Source organism: Osmerus mordax, chromosome 6, assembly GCF_038355195.1.
Source record: "Osmerus mordax isolate fOsmMor3 chromosome 6, fOsmMor3.pri, whole genome shotgun sequence".
Taxonomy (NCBI): Eukaryota; Metazoa; Chordata; class Actinopteri; order Osmeriformes; family Osmeridae; genus Osmerus; species Osmerus mordax.
In genome coordinates, this window is record NC_090055.1 from 17451432 (window position 1) to 17470103 (window position 18672).

At 41.6% G+C, this 18672-nt stretch overlaps 1 protein-coding gene across 4 annotated transcripts; it reads right to left on the reverse strand.

Annotated features, from left to right (window-relative positions):
- Nucleotides 1–3113: 3113 nt before the first annotated feature.
- rxrbb (retinoid x receptor, beta b) lies at nt 3114–9914 on the reverse strand. 4 transcript variants are annotated; one of them, XM_067237403.1, is made up of 12 exons: nt 9763–9914; nt 8554–8738; nt 8278–8425; nt 7770–7949; nt 7263–7286; nt 6635–6795; nt 6023–6152; nt 5718–5844; nt 5579–5620; nt 5340–5431; nt 5091–5196; nt 3114–4887 (listed from the first exon to the last, which is right to left on the reverse strand). In XM_067237403.1, exons 2-12 carry the CDS (start codon nt 8680–8682, stop codon nt 4740–4742), a joined length of 1287 nt encoding a protein of 428 aa, XP_067093504.1. In that variant the 5' UTR covers nt 8683–8738; nt 9763–9914; the 3' UTR covers nt 3114–4739. The 4 variants fall into 4 exon arrangements, with proteins under 4 accessions (XP_067093504.1, XP_067093501.1, XP_067093503.1 ...); XM_067237400.1 differs by having other exon boundaries at nt 6578–6795; XM_067237402.1 differs by having other exon boundaries at nt 6578–6795; nt 8554–8692; nt 9763–9880.
- Nucleotides 9915–18672: the final 8758 nt, after the last annotated feature.

Genomic DNA, 18672 nt, shown 5'->3' on the forward strand with positions numbered 1-18672 from the left:
CTCCCTCATCTCGCCGGCCGGCCAGCCAGCCAGCCACCCAACTGCAACAAGGCTGGCACCAACCCTGGCACTGCCTGGATGTGTGGATCTCACCTTTATGTTTAGACACCAGTGTGTGTCTCTTGATAAAGTTGGACAGAGACATGCTGAAAAGAAAAGTGTCCAGCGATACTAATTGTATCCAGAGACATGGAGGCCCCACATTTTGTTTCTGGTCAGCAAAGTGGTTCTGTGAGGGCAATGGCGGACTCTCCTACCCTCCACTTTCTCAGGTCCTGAGGGAAACATTCAAACCACTAAACTATGAGGTTTTACTTGAGTGCTGATTCAACACGCTGGTCCTATCAGGGTCAAGTGTAAATTTGAACATGGGTGTCGGGGACATGTTGGAGAAACGTCTCCGACTTCAAATGTAAAAAGCAAGTCTTAATCCCAGTGGGTTTGTGACCATGGCTGAGAGGTATTCCTGTCAACAGAGCGCTCTGGAGCCCCAATGTTACTTGGCTAAGTGAGTGCTTGAATAACTGTGGCCTTCAGCCTGAGCCACAAGGGCTTATCGCAGCGTAGAACTCCGTAGCTACGCCAACCCTCGACGAGAAACGTCTGAGATTGTGCAGAGCTTGGGTTGTCACCCGTGTGGTTTTAGCGATAACAAAAAGAAAATTGTGGTTGTATTTTCTTTCTCTTTTGATAGATTTGGCTCTGTGCACACAACAGTTATTCTGCTTCATTGTACTACTGTAGTAGTTTTGTCTAAAAGTACTTTTATGCTGAAGAAGGTGATCAGATGAGGAATATTTGCACTGGATGTAGAAGTTTGATTTTTAGAGAGGGAGTGATTAATCCTTGACACTGTCACACCACTCCGACATCCACTAAACATGTAAACAAACCATCCTGTATAACCAGCAACCAAGCAGTAGCACAGTTTGTCATAAAATAAAACTTCTTAAGGCAGTATCAAGATTCCATCTTCCATAGATTGAGCTCGGTTACAGTGAGTTGGAATTTGTGTTGGAGGAGGGATGAACTGGAATTTGTGGAACATGGCATGGTGTGTGGGAGAGGAATGTGGAACACGCTTTACGCTACGCGGAATTGAAACAGTGGATAAAAGGATTTTATGGAATGTATAATACAGTGATTGGCTTTGGAGTGAGCTGCAAGTTGACATGGGAGCAGAGTGGTTGGATAGTGCTGGGCCCAAGCTTACACATGTAATGCATACTGAATATCTAGCTTGAGCAAACCTACAGAATAAACACATGCTGCATGTAAGACACCAGGCAGGTGATCACCACTGATGCAGGTCATTAGTCCATAATTGACCACACTTATAATGTGACTGAGGTGTTAGAATTGAGAGAGTGGCTTGGTAGAAATTTGACCACTCATCACGTGAAAAAAATGAGTGACCTTTAATATTCAAGAAAAAAAAGTTCAACAAATATTTGTGTGTTGTTTTATAGAAATGATGAGCTGCAAATGAATGAGTGCCTTTTAGAGATGTCTATTTATTAAGCCATGTTCAGGGACATAATCTAGAGAATGTCACTGTGTGAAACTAAAGACATACAGCAAACAGAGCTTGGGGTAGCATTATCACCTAGACCAAGGACTTGGAACCATTGACCATTCAACAGCTGTCTTTTTTTTCATTCTCTTTAACATCCAGAAATCAGATCAACTATGTTCCATGGCAATTACATGTCTTCTACTTCCATGTAGTTTGTGGTACCAGTAAATAATTCAATATAAACATGATTTATTTTTATTTTATTAGGGCTAATAGCTAAATCCATCTGCCTTAATGTAGAATTAAGGCACGTACCTTATCTGAACTTTCCCACACTGCTGACTATCTATTGAGGTTCTTGGATCTAGTCAGACTTGTTTTTGTAATGGTCATTAGCAATTGTTTGAAAAGTTGTGAGATTGTTCTACAGTCACAAATGCCCACTGTGATGGAAGCATAGCCATTGTTGAGAGATTTTAAAAAATGATCAAAGTGCTACGTGTGCAGCACCTTGAGTGATTATCCACAACCAGCCGCAAAATATTTGCCACACACTTATGTCTATCTTGTGAGTACTTTCTGGCAACTTTGGATGAAACCTTTTCAGCACCTTATACACCATTTGTAGCATGCATCTTTTATGGAAACAAGTAGAAGATGAGCGGATATCTGTTTAGCCTCTTTCCCAGATGGTACAGTACTTTGAGTATTGGCAAATTAAAAAAAAGCCGAGTACATGTAAAGTAAAAGTAGACGAATGCTGTAAAAAGAAATATGTAAATGTCACGACTGTTTGTCTTTAATTTGTCGGTATTTTGTATAGAATAGTGTATTATAGTTAAATCAGTATTATTCTAAGAATGTTATTTTGTATTGTTATCATTGTAATTTAAGCGAAACCAAGCCATGCATGGTTTAAAAAAATGTCTGCAGATATGTCACTTCAACTAGAATCTGAGGGAGGTTGGTTTGATATTTCTGAGACGTGTTTGTTTTGTTGTACGTTTTTACTCTGCACAGACTTGAAAACATGGTAGGATGCAGTGATCCATTTAACCACCTTAGCACTCCTGTGGAAGCCTCGGAAGCCTTCGATTCCATTGCACTCAACAACAATCCGTTTCTTCTCATTTCAACATTAGCCTGTGTTACCCATTGCTGCGTGTGCCATACCACATCATTGTGGGGCTTGGATACAAGTGCTGTACTATCAAAACTCTGTGAGCTTTTCTTGCATCTATGCCCACTACAGAAATGTATGTATGAAAATAAATGCAATAAAAAAAAAAGGCTCATCAAAGAGTTGTGAGGAGTGCTACTGTTAAGATGTCACCTGTGTTCTTTGGTACAGTAAATGAGATCCTCTGCTGGTTACGTTAAAAACTGCAACTTGGGATGGCCGTAGACATTAAATGTGTGAAGGTGCAATATTTCAGTGTGGTTTCTCGAAGAATATTTGGAACCTTGCACTTTTTTTAGGGCTTACCAACTGCCACTGTCAGTGAGTCCTGTATTAACGATTTAACAGTTTGATCCTTCAGTTAGTGTGCTGTGTACTAACAGACATACGCCACCACAATGTACAATTGAAACAAAGAAAAGTTAAGCCTCTTTATTTTCAGTCCACACTACCCATGCTGCAAGTCACTCACACAGATCTTAACTGCTCCAGAGTGTATGCAGATTAATGACAAATATAACAATACACTTGTTCAGATGTTCACTCATGATCATCATACAAAACTCATATTTGGTCTTGTTTTAATATTTCTATGCCCACAGGTGTCATGGATCTGTAAATGTGATTATGGTTTGTGTTTAATAAACTAAGCAGAGACAGCGTATGATGAACAAGACATCTAGAAAAGAAATACACAAGAAATACGACTAATAACGAAAGCTCCAAAGAAATGAAGAAAAAAAAAGGGAAAAAGATTTGAGAGATTCAGCTGAAAGACTTAGGGAACCCAGTGCAACCTAAGACATGTTCTGCTCTATACAAGTTGAGACTAAAAGCAAGGGCACATTGATTATTACATAATTTGTCTGCCTCCTGATCTCATAAGTCAAATCTATCAATATATAGTATTTTCCCTGAACAATTATATTTGCACAGTACCTTACAATTGTTTAGATAAATTACACATTGGAGTATTCCCTTTCCAATAGACAATGATTTACTTTGTAAAAACCCTGAACGGAACAGTTAACAGGCAGAGAGAGCTTACGCAATATACATTTTGTATTGCTACATTTTAACATTTTTTTTCCCAAGGGGTTCGTTTCTTGCATAATTTCCTATGTTTGCAGTTTGGTGAACGGCTGCACCGAATAAATGGCAAACTGTCTGTGGTAGCACCTAAGTACAAACACTTTTGCATTTGGTGGCCAGACATTTGATGATAGTGTGGTTTAGAAATAGTACATAGCAAGTGTGCAATGCAGTCTAATCATTAACTGCAAGGTGATTAGATTACAAAACAGCAAAGAGATAAACAACGCTAATAGCATATTACTAGACAAATAAAGCTAGTCCACACTCAACACAAGTCTGTCCTCCGTCGGTTGTGATCATTTGTTTCATATCCCCATGTTTACGGTTAATTTCTTTCTTTCAAATCATCGGAGAGGGATACTTAAACACTAGGAGCTATAGTCAGACACACAGTACACAGTGAAAGCTTGGTACAGTAATATACTTTCCCAAGAAAGACAAATGTTCTTTTTTTCCCAAAAGATCTGGTTCGAATTACAAAGGAGTAAAAAGAAAAATTACAGCCTCATTGCATACCCATGACCCAGCTTACCTTGACTTTTTTTGTACTTTTCTTTTTTTTTAAGGTTATGGTTGTTCATGGAGACATAAACATAATTGAAGCTTATCATTTGGGGTGTCTAAAAAGCATAAACATAGTTATATAAAATGTATACCCAAATTTTTGCTTCAGTAAGCCAGTAAGGGAACTAAAGGTTCCCATTTTTAAAAATACTTTTTTTTTTTTTGTCAGTTACTCATGAAGTTATATTAATATATAGCACCAGCCTGTAGATCATGGCATGTCTTGGGAATGGTCTAAAGAGCAAATCTGTGGTGCACTAAATAGCATAACCCAGACAGCAGTGAGACAAATTGCTGAATATTCAAAGAACTAAAAGTGCAGTCCCACTCCAGCAAATTCCCAGACCCAAGCTATCTAAACCCGGCCACAAGGCTCCACCCACTCTAGGACAGCTGGTGAGGAGCTTCAAGCATTTCCATGAGGAAAGTGTCGATAGGAGTGTCACCAATGAGCTTGAAGAAGAAGAGATGCTCCAAGCACTTCAAGCCAATAGAACGCAGGGCAGGCAGTCTGAGGAGAAGCTTAGCAAATCTGTTGACGGGGAGGAAGAAACCACTTTTAAATTATTTTGTCACGCATAAATAAGTTACACGATGCAGTAATAAAGCTCTCTCACTACTGCAAACAAATCATATTCTGAAAACCAGAGAAAGCAGCAGTTTCTATTCAGAAATGTGTGAAATTCAGAAATTCAACCCATGAGGGTAAAATGAGCCAATCTCTCTGGAACTCACCTTCCCTGTTGCTCAGGGTATTTCTGTTTGCAGTAGGCCTCCAGTGATGCGTACACCTTCTCTCTCAGGAGCTCCACTTCACCGGTGTTGGACAGGCCTTTAGCATCTGGGGGACGATACACAGCCACATCCATGAGACTGGGTCTCCACCCTCCCTCCTCCTCCACCACCACCACCCACCCCAGTGCAAGGCTTAGGTGTGGAGCCCCGGCAGAGCGCGAGCGGCTCCCTGAGCGCGAGCGTCCGTACCTGGGTTGAAGAGGACGATGGCTCGGAGGCAGCCGAGCTCCGTCTTGTCCATTTCCATGTCTCTCATTTTGCTGACCAGCTCTGTGAGCACCCTGCACAAGCGACGACACGACCAGGAAGGAAGAGATGAGACAACGTTTACAACGCTTCTTGTCCAATAACGGTTTATTTCCTCTTCCTGGCAAAAAAACAAGCTGAGGAATTCTCCAGAGATCGTCGTTTTTTTGTTGTTTTTTTACCTGTCAAATATGGCTCCCACCTCGGCACTCTGGACACTCTCCCTGGGTGCACAAGGAAGTAGGTTAGTACGCCGCCGTGACACTACGATACAGGCCGATGAGGTGCACCTGAAACGCTGCCGGAACGTGCTGTGGCTACCTGTCAAAGATGGCCGCCACCCCTGCGCTGTGCGCGTTGTCCCTGTGCAGCTCGGAGGCCAGCAGGACCCCGTCCTTTAACGCGATGGAGCGGTGGGAGAAGGAAGCGATCAGGAGCTCATTCCAACCTGATTGACCCGAGATGAAATTGATACAGTGAATAAATACAGCTTGGGATCGAGCACTCCTTGGAAGATAACCGGGGAGAACGGCGGCAGCGAGGGATGTTTGCGACGTTATTTGAATTACAGTGAATGAATTGGGATCGTGGTTATGACATACGAGACGCATGTTCTAGGCTGCTACCTGCACGCAGGAGGATGACCTGGTCGTCCAGGGGTAACTCAGAGAAGTGAGGGATCCTCTTGGCCCACTCCACCAAGGCAAACAGCTGCTTGTCTGCCGTCTGGCAGATGTTGGTGACGGCATCATGGGGCTGGAACGAGACGGCCAAGCTTGTGAAGAAAGAACTCCCGAAAGCCATGTTGACCTCTGAACAAAACGTTCCATTCTCTAAAATAATAATGTGCTTGTACACTGCAAAAATTCCCTACCAAATTTAGGTGCGAAAATCGTAGTTATGACCTTGCTTAATATGCTTAAAATAAGTATATTTGGCTGCCAGTGCAGTAAGAACGTTTTACTTGATAAGAATTGTATTTTTATTTTCTTGCTTACTTAAATTAAGTCAGTAGATAAGCTATTTATACTAGAAACAAGTCCTAACTAGATTTCAAATCTAAAAGAAAGATTTTCACACCGATATGTACAGTTTTGGCAGCGTAGTAGTAGATGAGTGGCAAGCAAATCATTTGAACGGATGACACCACATTGAATCTTCATACCAACGTGACAACTCACAATCTCCCCAACATCTGGCCCTATCCTGGGGTGTGTCTTTCTTCCCCCCCGACTCACAGAGTTCACGGCCGAGCCTCCGTCGGAGTGCAGCTCGGTCCTCTGCTCCACGGCCGTCTCCGCCTCCAGGATCTTCTCCACGGGCATCTCCTCGTTCACGGCGCTGCTGCACTCCAGCTCCCCCTCGCGCTCCCGGTTCCTCTGGCGCTCCTCCTGCACGGCTGCTCCCGCCAACACGGAGAGGGAGGAGGGAGGAGGGGAGGGGAGGGGGAGAAGGGAGAGGGAAGGGGGTTTAATACGGGGGGGGGACAACATGAGGGAGAAACACACAGGGTTCCAGAGAGAAAGAGATCGAGAAAAAAAAGAAGGAAACACTAGTGTTCACACTGAGCTTACGGTTCTAGATCAGAAGAAGGTCCGACAGGTTAATGTAACTATTAATTTCCCGTTCTAAATGAATATAAAGCAGATGTGTCTGAAACATTAAACTTTTTTTTTTTTCTCCTCAATTTTCACAACACTGTACCATGAGTATCATGATAGCCTAACGTGTCAACTACCTACACGGAGATGAAAACACCATTGTCTCATTATTATTAACACAATTTCAAACCAAATCTCTTGAAAAAAATAACACATCCAGTCATATTCATCATCAACCTTACAGTCTTCCAATTTTTATTCTTACATTTCTGACGTTCATCTTGGACCACTATAGAAGGAGGGAGAGAAAGAATAGGGGAAAAGGAAAAGAGGGAGAGAGGGGTTAGTTTATTTAAACCTACCCCAATTCTCAGGTCTCTCCCCCTCGTTTCTCTTACATACCCACCCCCACAATTAACACACACGTCTAGAATCGATTTTGGTCAAATACTTAACTGGGTAATATTCTACAAAGTTCAATTCTGCCAACGAGTCAAATATTCTAAATATTCTTATTACATTTCACGTCAATCAAATACATGTAATTATTGGTAACTGAATCTTGGAAGTTTTAGGGCTTTAAACGAAAGAATTGTCAGTTAAATTGTGAGTTTGAGATTTCTTGTATTGGGTGACGCGTGACGTCTCTCCCTCCTCCTAGGAAAAGGCTCGATACAAATGTTGTCCCTATTTAAAGGGCGCCTCTCAAAGCACTCTTCCAAGTGCCTCCAAAGAGCAAGGCTGCGACCCGACCTTCACCCGCCTTCCATACCTTCCCTCTTCATGCCCATGGCCAGGCACTTCTGGTAACGGCAGTACTGGCAGCGGTTGCGCTGGCGCTTGTCCACCAGACACTCTTTGTTGTCCCTGCAGGTGTAGCTCAAGTCTTTGCGCACAGTGCGTTTGAAGAAGCCTTTGCAACCCTCACAGCTGTACACTCCGTAGTGCTTGCCTGCATCAGAAGGAAGGAGGAGGAGGAAGGAGAAGTGACGAGGGGGAAATCTAGCCCCACACTGAGAATCAAGCAGGACCTTTTTGTTGTGGAATTGTTTCATGGTCATGAAGTGTAGAGAACCGTTTTATGCTACAAGTGTTCATATACCATGTTTCCATGCAGCATTTCCAAATGCTACACTGAACATCTGTGATTTAACTGATGGGACTAGACAGCAGAACACAGCAGACAATAAGGGATTACCCCTTGCTGAAATTACCACGGATTTGAAGTAAGTCCTCAGCCAGCATTTCACCTCTACTAACCCTGGCCTTAGTGCACTCACCAGAGGAGCGGTCTCCACAGATGGCACAAAGGCGTTTCTGGGAGAGCATTATCCCAGGGCTGTGTGCAGACATGGGCCTCAAGCCAAACGGTGGCTTAACATCATCTGAGCTGCTGATAGAGTGCATCCCCGACATTGAAGAGTTGATCTGTACAACAAGCAGAGGAGGGGGGAAAAAAACAACTGTGTTTGTTAGTGTAGAATAATTGTTATGGCTACTTTTAGCCACGTAGCCTACAAGATACATTGCATATTTAAGAGGCCGACTTGACTTGCCTGATTACTGCTAATTGGTCCAAAGCCCACACCAGGAGAACCAAGTGAGGGGCTGATGACTGAGAAAGGGGAGCCAAGGGTACTGGTAGGACTGTTGGAGGCTGAGCTGGTGGGTTGCTGTGAGGACATGGCTATAGAGCTACCCCACCAAGAGTAGAAGGATGAGTTGTCTGAAGGACACAGATCTGAAGACCCAAGGCGAGGGTAATAAGAAAATGGCATGCTTATTAACGTTAATCACTGTTAATGACACGGTGCTTAACTACTTATTGACTTAACGTCTCCCCTGGTGTGTGCCGTCCATAGTCGCTTAAATTCAAGGCAGCCAATTTGCTTTCCAACACCAGTGCTAGCCAACCACATATTTAGTGGCATTGGTACTTGTTAACTAGCCTTCATATTAAAGCTGCTAATGTCACAAATTATCTATACTGTAAAGTAAAGTAAACCAAAGACTATAGCGAATACCTAAATGTATCCTTTTGGTCCCCACAAAAGCTCCAACCCTTGGCACAACATACTACTGCAGCGAAATTATCGTTAGCAATGGCACTGGCTTGCTGCTATTTTTACCCAAAAATGATAGCTAACCAAGTAGGCTAGCTGGCTAACCTTAGAAATAGCGTAGCTACCTCTGCGTGTTTTACTAACGAAAGCCCTGATCAGTACCTAATACTGTACAAACGATACTGACATTAACGCTTTAGCTAGCCCTCTAGCTAATAGCTTACCAGATTTTTTGCAATGTATTTGGGCCAGCGTTCGTAAGCGAGCCTGCTTGGCACTTCAACTTGGCCAGCTACTCTACAAACGTAGCTGCTTAAATAGCTAGCTAGTCACACGGACGGGTAGGCTAGCTATCTGCATCGATAGCCATCCGTATACTAATCCGTTTTTACTGCTGCTGGCGACGAAAATGTTTGGCGATGTCTGTAATAAAACTATTTAAAAATCAAAACATGTCGTATACCGTTAGTGCTAACTGTCTCAGTCCACCAGAAGTTGGTGGTTAAATAATCCAATCGTTACCTCGCTCTACAGTTCAAGATCATATCAGATAGCTAGCTAGCTGTGTGTGGTCACATAGCTAGCTCGCGGACAAGCTAGCTTACGGTAGCTACCTTGCTAGCTAACTAGCGCGAGAGAACGATATGGTCTCGAGTGAAAATTTGTATTACATTTCAGATGGTTATATTATAGTATACTTACTATAGAATTCTTCAGCACATGGTTAAATGTCACATTACTATTTTTGGTTGCGTATTTCTCGTCTATTTCCAGAGACTGGGGTGCGCGAGGTAACAGGCCTAAACTCAAGTCACGTTTACTTGATGCTGTTGTTGTTTAGACACGGAAAGGAAGCCATCTTGGCTCTTTGCCAGCGTCCTCTGAGCCACAATGTCTCCAATGAAAGGCAGTTGCAGAGCTCCTGCCTACAAGTGAAAACGTGTGGGCTCAAAGGAAACTGCGACGGAGCTCCTCAAGTGGTTCAGCAGACTTCCTCATGATTATATTTGTTCCAGTGACTACTACAAATAGTATTATTTTACGTCTGAATAAGGAATCAAATGTAATGTAATACACATAGGCCTACAATATGTTTTTTTTCTCAGTTGCTGATACAGGCAAATTTGAATAAATATGTTTTTATTTGATTTATTTTTCCAAATTATGTTGTACATGCAAAATACGACACTGGTAAACTGAGTAGTAGTGTCTAAATCTATAGGAATAAACCGTGAAATTATTTTTATTAATTCAGTTTAGGAAAATACTTGCCAATAATGTATGTCATCCCATTGTTCTTTAAACTTCAAGTAATTATTTTGAAACCATGTACTTTTTTCTCTTATGCAGCACATATATTCTCCATTTTCAAACTGTGCTAACACATGAAGGGAGAAATGCTGTAAAACACAGTAGGGGATACCGGGGTTGGTTGGCACACTTTTCACTGTCTGCCATATTTCTCTGGCATCATTTAAGTTAGAATATTCTAATCAGCAGCAAATGAAACTTTATAGTCTAAGCTATTATTATGTTTAAATGTGCACAAATATTTTCTAAAATGTGGTTATTAGTGATTAAATGTTGTGCATTTGTGCCAACAAGCCCATCAGGGGGTTAGTTGGCACACAATATGGGGTTGGTTGGAACAATGTTAACCCTTGTGCTACCTTTGGGTCATTGTGAACCTTCGGGTCATTGTGACCCACCGTCGTGTTGCGACAACTTTACCTAATACAAAAATAAAGTGAAGCATTTGCTTTTAACCTTCGCATTGTGGGGGGTCTGAGACTAGGTTTAAAGTCAATAGAAACAATTTGAACATTTAATAGCACATTTTAAGCAATTAATCATTAGTAGTGGCCCCACTCACACCAACTTTGTGATGAAATGATGTTAGCCAGCTACCGTCACTCATTACAGACTTTCACATTTTAAATTAAAATTTAACTGATTCCTATGTCTATTAACTACACTTTATCTGACATTATTTTATAATACATTTAGTCCACAGACCACTTTTTTTTTTTTTACTTTTGATACTATAAAACTGTAATGTTACCCTCACCAAAAAAGTTTGTGACTTTCAGATGTTTTAACATAATAGATGAGTGCAGGTCAAGAAAGTAAACATTTTGATGTTACAATTTTGTTTTTGTTTCTCAAAAGGACCAAAAAATGCTGTGTGCCAACCAACCAACCCCTGATGCCAACCAACCCCTGTCTCCCCTACATTTGATCAGTTTTTTGCACCTTCAATGGGTCCATGTAAAAACTACTATGAACTTTTCAGAACAATTTGTATTTTTCCTTTGCTCTTCCTCCTTTGATTGCAAAATAGCTTTCACATGTCTCTCCTGCTGTCAAGTTCACAATGTAACTACACACTTGGTCATTGTTTCCAGTGTTCTTTGGAACACCTCTCTAGTTAAAATGTCAGTGTCATTCTCCCCCTACCTTCCATCATAGCTTGTTATGACTAGTGTGTTAAAAGAGTGAAAATCCAACTTGAAAAACAACTTGAAGATTACAAAAAGAGCTGGAGTTGATGCCGTGAAAACAAGACAGGCAACATTCTTACACCCTCACACATGTACTGCCTAGATTGAGTCAACTTATTGTTCTTTTTGTTTGCTATGGTACATGAGCGCTGCTTCATTGCCTATATGCTGAATTTAAATATAGTGGGATTTGGTTTGCACTGGATGTTATCAAGGTGCATGTTTCACATTGTGCCAGATGCCTGCCTAAACAAGTACAGCAGTGATAATGGACGCTTCTCTATGGTGTCTGATATTCATATCAGGTCAGTATCTGATCGAGATTCAGCAGGGTGTTTAAATTATGGTTTTGATGTAATGTGTCAAGAAATGTGTAATTGGATTAAATCCAGTGTTAGCCTTGAATGTGCCAAACAACTGTTGACTTTCGGTCAATAGTTTCACCGTCAAAGTAGTGAATTTGTGCTTATAAATGTATTTTTGTCTACAGGGCTGTGCTCCTTTACTTTATGCATCTCGCCACAGTACAACCATGTCAGTCTCCAAATGAATTACACAGACGCAAAGAGTTACTGTAGGAAGATGTATACAGACTTGGCCACTCTCTACAACCATAACGATGTGGAGAACTTGATCAGTTCGGTGCCGGTTGACTTAAAGAGGGCCTGGATAGGGCTGGAAGAGGGAGATGTGTGGCAGTGGCACTGGACTTATGGAGAGGGGGATTTTTTTAATTGGAGGGATGGACAACCATCTCCAAATATTAGTCAAAACAACTGTGTAGCAATGGGTCCAAGTGGACAATGGTTTGAAGATGATTGTAACAGTCACAATAGTTATGTTTGTTCTGATGGTGAGTAGATGTCCATTCCATAACACAAATATCGACAGTACCATGTTTGCATTTGTATATTTGAAAGATTATTATACACAAGTGTGACTAATTCCTATATGTAACAATAGGAGGACAAAGTAATGCTAGTCTCATCTTTATTGATGGGAGAATGTCTTGGAGAGATGCTCAAGATTACTGCAGGAACATATACATGGACCTGGTCACCATACGGTCCCTGGAAGAGAACCGGTTTGTACTGAATGTGACCCAGACCCAGGCAGTGTGGATAGGATTGTTTAAAGACCCATGGACATGGTCAGATGGAAGCAGCTCTTCTCTCCGTTTCTGGAGGCGTTTTCAGCCCTCCAATGACAAAAACCAGGCCTGTGTTCTTGCAGTATTTTTCGAAGAGGGTCGGTGGAATGACAGGCATTGTCACATCAGTCAAGACTTCATATGCCAGGGTGGTGAGTCGATACTCGAATTCAATTTGAATATTTATTTGTCTATGACATTTGTTGATTTGTCACGTGCACTCACAGCAATAGGATTATGTGTGTTATAAATATTCCTAGAAAAGGACAGAATGTTTCTCTTTTTCCTTGAATTGCATTTACATGTCTCGTTATTATTCTCTACAGCTTTAAAAGCACACCCTGAAACATCGACTCCACAACAAATATTTTCAACAGCACAGCCAACTACTTTTCAGATAACGCCTTCTCTAAAAACTACTGTTGAAAATCAAACACACACACCCACTCTATCTGCCTCTACTAATGACAGAACTGCTAAATCCCCTACTCAAAACATTCCATTGACATCTCCAGCTCAAAACACTACTTCAAAATCTCCAAGTCAAGCTGTGACAACAACGCAACAGGCAACAGACCTCAACTCTACCCCACACACAACCTCAGTTGAAGGTGCAGCCTCACACAGCACAGCAGAATCAACTGCTGCCATGGCAACTGAAAGCAGTCATGGTTTAATCCAAGGTAACTTTCAACATTTGTGTGCATATTATTTTTTATTATATATATTATTATATTACATATAGCTTGATTCTAACGGTTGTCTGTCCCACAAGATAATCTGATATTGGTGCAGAAGAACATGACCTGGATGCAGGCGCAGGGCTACTGCAGAGAGCACCACATCAACCTGGTTTCGCTGACCACAGAGGTGGTTCAGGGCTGGGCTGCCGAGAAGGCTTCCAATGCCACATCCCTTTATGTCTGGCTAGGCCTGCGTTTCACCTGTACCTTCAACTTCTGGTTCTGGATCCCATCAGATACAGGCTGCTATCAGAACTGGGCCCCGGGACATGGGACAGGCGGGCCCCAGGACTGTAGCCTTGCAGGTGCCATTCAGACCACAGGGGGGCAGCAGTGGGTTAGCCTGCCAGAGACGGCCATGCTGAATTTCCTCTGCTACACATGTGCTGGGACTTGAATAGAATTGGACTACAATCTTTTTTTGTGTTATGAATGAAGCTCTCATGTACGCTACTGTATGTGTCTGTTTTATGTGTTCAAGCCTTTTCCCTTAGTATTTTGCTTCCAAGTCAATGCTGTGTTGAAATGTTGGTCTTTTAGAATCTGCTGTTAAAATCAAATTATTAGTTCATTATGCAAACTCGTTCAGTGTCATGGGCAGCAAAGTGATAAAGTGATGTGAGAACGTACATCAGACTCAGGTTCCATGCCTGTCTTGTCGGATGTTGCACATTTGCATATTGACCTCGGTCCCCCAGGGTCACCCAAACGGATTGTTATTTTCGACCACCGGGGCACAGCTCACACCCACAGGACAACCTCCCTGCCTGCCGCCCTCATCGACCTGACCTTCACTGAACTGCATGGAAGCCAGTTCACTTCAGGCCACATCTTCCTGTCTGCACCCTTGAAGGAGAAGGATGCTGTTGCCACACCTCACAGCTAAGACTGTTTCATCCTGAATGGCCGAATACATCCCGCATTTGATTGTTTGCAACACGTATGTGCTGATCTTAAACCTGTGTTTTCTGATATTGCCATTTGAGAATTTGAAACAAGTAAGTCACATTAAACCCTCTTAAAATGCTAGCACCCTTTAATGTTTTCCCAGAATTAATTTTCTGAGAATAGAAGACTTCCATCACTTTCTCCTTGTCCTTTGTAGGACTCATGGCAGAAATAATAAATTGTCATGCAGACATTGCATTAATGTGCAGTCATTCTCTGTGCTAAAGCTATCTTATTAAGCAATCTGTTATCAGAAACTCTACAACTGTAAGATCTAAAGTTGGCATCTCTTCTAATATGTATCATTATTGTATTGAGTAGGAAACGACCCCCACAGAGCTTATTTCCTTAGCTGGACCGCAACCACATCTGATGACAATCAATCATATGTATTTATATAGTACATTTAAAGACAACAAGTGGCAACCCAAGTTCTGTGTACACTAGAACAAAAAGCAGAACTAAGCAAATAGAGCATACAATAGGCAAACTGCACACACAACACAATTACACGTGACATGACTTATGACCTGACAGAAAACTATGGCATTGCCTTACAGAGGATGAGAAACCAAGGAAAAATGATGTATCTTCAGGCAGCACTTAAATGTATTGAGGCTAGGGGAAGACCAGATGCACAGAGGCATAGTCTCGGGGCAGCATCTGAGAAGGCACCATCACCCTCTTCCTTACTAGATTGTGGTGTCTAAAAATAATCTGGTTTGAGGATGTGAGAGACCTCAATGTGTTGTGGAGACTGCAAAGGTCAGAAATATAAAGTGGTGCTAATCCATGTATTGCTCTAAACGCAAAGGATTAAAAAAAATGTAGATCTAATTTGAAGCCGTGAAGAGAGGCCAGAGTGAGGGAAATGTGGTCCCTCTTACTGGAGCCAGTGAAGAACCTAGCAGCTGCATTCTGACCAGCTGGAGGCGAGACCGAAACACTCCCATACACAAGGAGTTGCTGTGGTCAAGGCGGGAAGAGATTTAAGTGTTTATAAGAACCTCTAAATCTTTGAAAGAGAGGATGGGTTTTCATTTGGCAATTGTCCTGAGCTGGAACAAGCTACCTTTAACAACAAAATGTATTTTTCCATCCAATAATAGGAAGAATTAAAGATTTTTTGGCCTGATTGTGCACATTTGTGGAAAGATCCCCCCCATCCAGATTACTGGCTATGGTTTCGATTGAGTCAGATGGGCCAAACAATAAATTACATTTAAGTGTATTTTTGGAGGTTTTGGAGTTTGAAAGAAATAAAGATAAAAATGTAACACTATGGGTAGGGCTGAATAACTGTATTTATAACAGAAAGAGACATGCAGAATAAAATGTGAAAATGTTTTTTCATCCTTGTGATCTGCCACTACATTTTGACTGCTGCATTTGCATCTGCATTGAAAATAAGCTTGTCACTTGTCAATTATCATGGACCATTACCCTCGAGTGTGTCTTAGCCTAGGTTCTCCATGAAAAGGCCGTGGTCAGTATGGGCCTCCCATCAGTTCAATGTTAATGTCCCTTTGGGTCCAGTGTCGGCCTCTGGGTTGGCCCTCCTCCCCCTTTTCTCACCCTCCTCTCCTCTTGTGTGCTGTCCAGCTGGTTGTGACCCTTGACCTCCTGACCTTCACTCCTGACCCTTGGAGACGTTCCCACGCCACACCCTTTTGTGTCCTGCTCTCCATGGAAACACAGTGGTCACTCCCTCCTGAGCTATAGACAGAAGGAAACGCGAGTCAGGTGCACTCGGAGCAGTATACTTACATCTCATTTGGCCTAATCCCAAATCACACTGGACAAGACAAGACAAATACAAGTTTATTATCAATAAAGGACAATTAAACTAAACTTGTTGATACTTTTTAAAACAAATTTCCACATGGTTCACATGAAGTTATGCTGAAGTAGTGCCTAACTTCATTTAATGGGGAATGTTTAGTGTGTTTAGTGTATTCATGATCATAAGGTTGAGCATAGTGCATCATGAGCAAACAAAAATTCATTTAAATCAATTAAGGGTCAATATTATGCTCACTTGGGTTTGACAACTCCATATTAACCTGTTCCCATGTATACTGGTGAATATAACATTTTACCAATATCACATTACATTTTAACTGTATCTCCACATGTGCATCTCCATTTTCCCTTTTTCCTTTTTCCTTTTTCCTTTTTCCTTTTTCCTTTTCCCTTTTCTTTCTCTCTCTCTCTCTCTCTCTCTCTCTCTCTCTCTCTCTCACTCTTGCTTTCCCTCTCTCAATCTGCGCCCCTCTGCTGTCCCCTCCCTCTATGCCCTCTGTCACTTTCACAGTTAATTGTGGCAAAAGAGATTTTCTCCATTGAGGCCCAGTCTCTTAGGTAACCCCAGTCCTGCATGAAATGAGATGGATAGAGGGAGAGAGGGACATGGACAGCCAGTCAGAGAAAGCAACAGAAAAGAGCAGGCCAAAGAGGAGTGTGGTGACTACAGCAACGGTTTACGTTTAGAGAAACAAGTAAAGGAGAAGCAGTGAAATATATTAATACATATATTAGAACGCTTCTACAGGACTTATGAGAAGGTGCCGAGAAGATGTAAGTATTAAAATAGCCCATCTACATGAATATCAGAATGAGTTTGGCAGATTCAGTGTTTATCCGGACAATGCTTTCGATTAATTGTTTGTTAGTTTTCTATGAATCATAAAAATTTGTGTTTGCTTTCAAGATATATTTGAATATTAGTATGTGAAGAAGAAGGTTGATTTGAAACGTCTTTGTAGAACCTCTTGAATAGTCCCCGCTCCCCAGGACACTAAGCTGTGGAGGGATTACTCACAGCCTGAACCTCAAAGAAGAAGATTTCATGGATTTCATGTTTTGGGGAGTAGAAGCTCTGATATGATGATTATCTGAGTCCTTTTGATATGGTGATCAATTTTTAAATGGACTGTAATGATACAATCATACAACGATGATAATTGTTGACAATTCATGTTTCTGAGTTGATTTTTTCACAAATAAGAAATAGAAGAACAACTTATTTTTTCTAACTGTGTAATCTATTGTGTACACGTCAACACATCCTTCATTTGAACAATTGCTTGGGCAAATCCAACGCTGTGCTCACAGTGTTCAGTGTTCAATAGGCCGCTCCTGCAGCTGCCTCTTAGGAGTCTGGAGCTGATTGTCCAAACGCAATTCTTGTGTTTTCCGTATCCATGTCCAGGAGTTGTGGATGGACATCATACTCCTGGCTCTTACTGACACCAAGAGACTGAAAAGAGAAAATAACTGAAATGATGGAGTTTATATGATGGGGCTTGCAACATTCAATCACGTTAGGACCAATGTGTGGTGATAGATTTAGACTGAATTGAACTGCTCAATGTCTGTGTTCCTCAGACATTATGGTATATGTAAGTCTAAAAATGGTACAAGTCTTTGACATAATCTAGGGGAGACGGATGCCTGCCATGAACGCTACTGAACATCAGTTACTATAAATGGCAGCATATAGTATTATTAGGAAACCTTTCAATTTCACTATATGTTTAAAATGATTATTATGTTTGAGAAAATAAACAGATGAAAAATGTGATCTCATGCTTCTCATTTCAGGCTTTTCTACTGTAGTAAATAGTCATTTTCTTTGTGTATTTCTTGTATATAGTTTATTTTTACAGGGACAGTGTACATTATTCAACATTTCAGTAAAAGTGTTTGCTTTTTGTGTTTTTTGCCAGCCGGATCCTTTTCAACCGCAATCCCTGGGCAGGTTATTAAAAAAAATTACAATACAGACAATCAATGAGCACACACAGGGCAACATAGGACATACAGACAGGGCAACATAACACAAATAGCAACTAGATAAAATCCATAAAACCAACAGGGTGTTTTCATATCTCACAAGCGACAGACAACAGACAACATGGAAAGTGGCAATATACAGCTTATTATTATTATTATTATGTTTACAAATCTGATTGTGCTTTGGCCATGTTTTCAAGTCTTTTGTGAAAGTGTGATAGGTGGTGCAGCTATGTCTGAGTGTCTTCCAGACATGGGAAGCTCTCACAGAGAAAGCAGATTTACTAAAGGTGCTTTAAGTGCATGAGAGTCACCTCTCATGGCAGATCTTGTGGATCTGCTGCCATATGTTTTGGGGGAGAGCCAGGCCATTTAGGATCTTGAATACGAGACATGTGTCGGCGTAGTGCACAAGATGTTCCCAACTCAGGAGCTCATGCTTCCTGAGGATGTAACGGTGATGATGGCTGTTGGG

Excerpts from the sequence above, each read along its gene's own strand:
- rxrbb (XM_067237400.1), bottom strand. The coding sequence starts at position 8,682 with ATGTCCTCACAGCAACCCACCAGCTCAGCCTCCAACAGTCCTACCAGT. Across the intron at positions 8,426-8,553 it reads GACCAATTAGCAGTAATCAG|ATCAACTCTTCAATGTCGGG; the intron begins GCAAGTCAAGTC and ends CTTGTTGTACAG. Across the intron at positions 6,796-7,262 it reads CCAAGATGAACGTCAGAAAT|CCGTGCAGGAGGAGCGCCAG; the intron begins GTAAGAATAAAA and ends TGGCGGGAGCAG.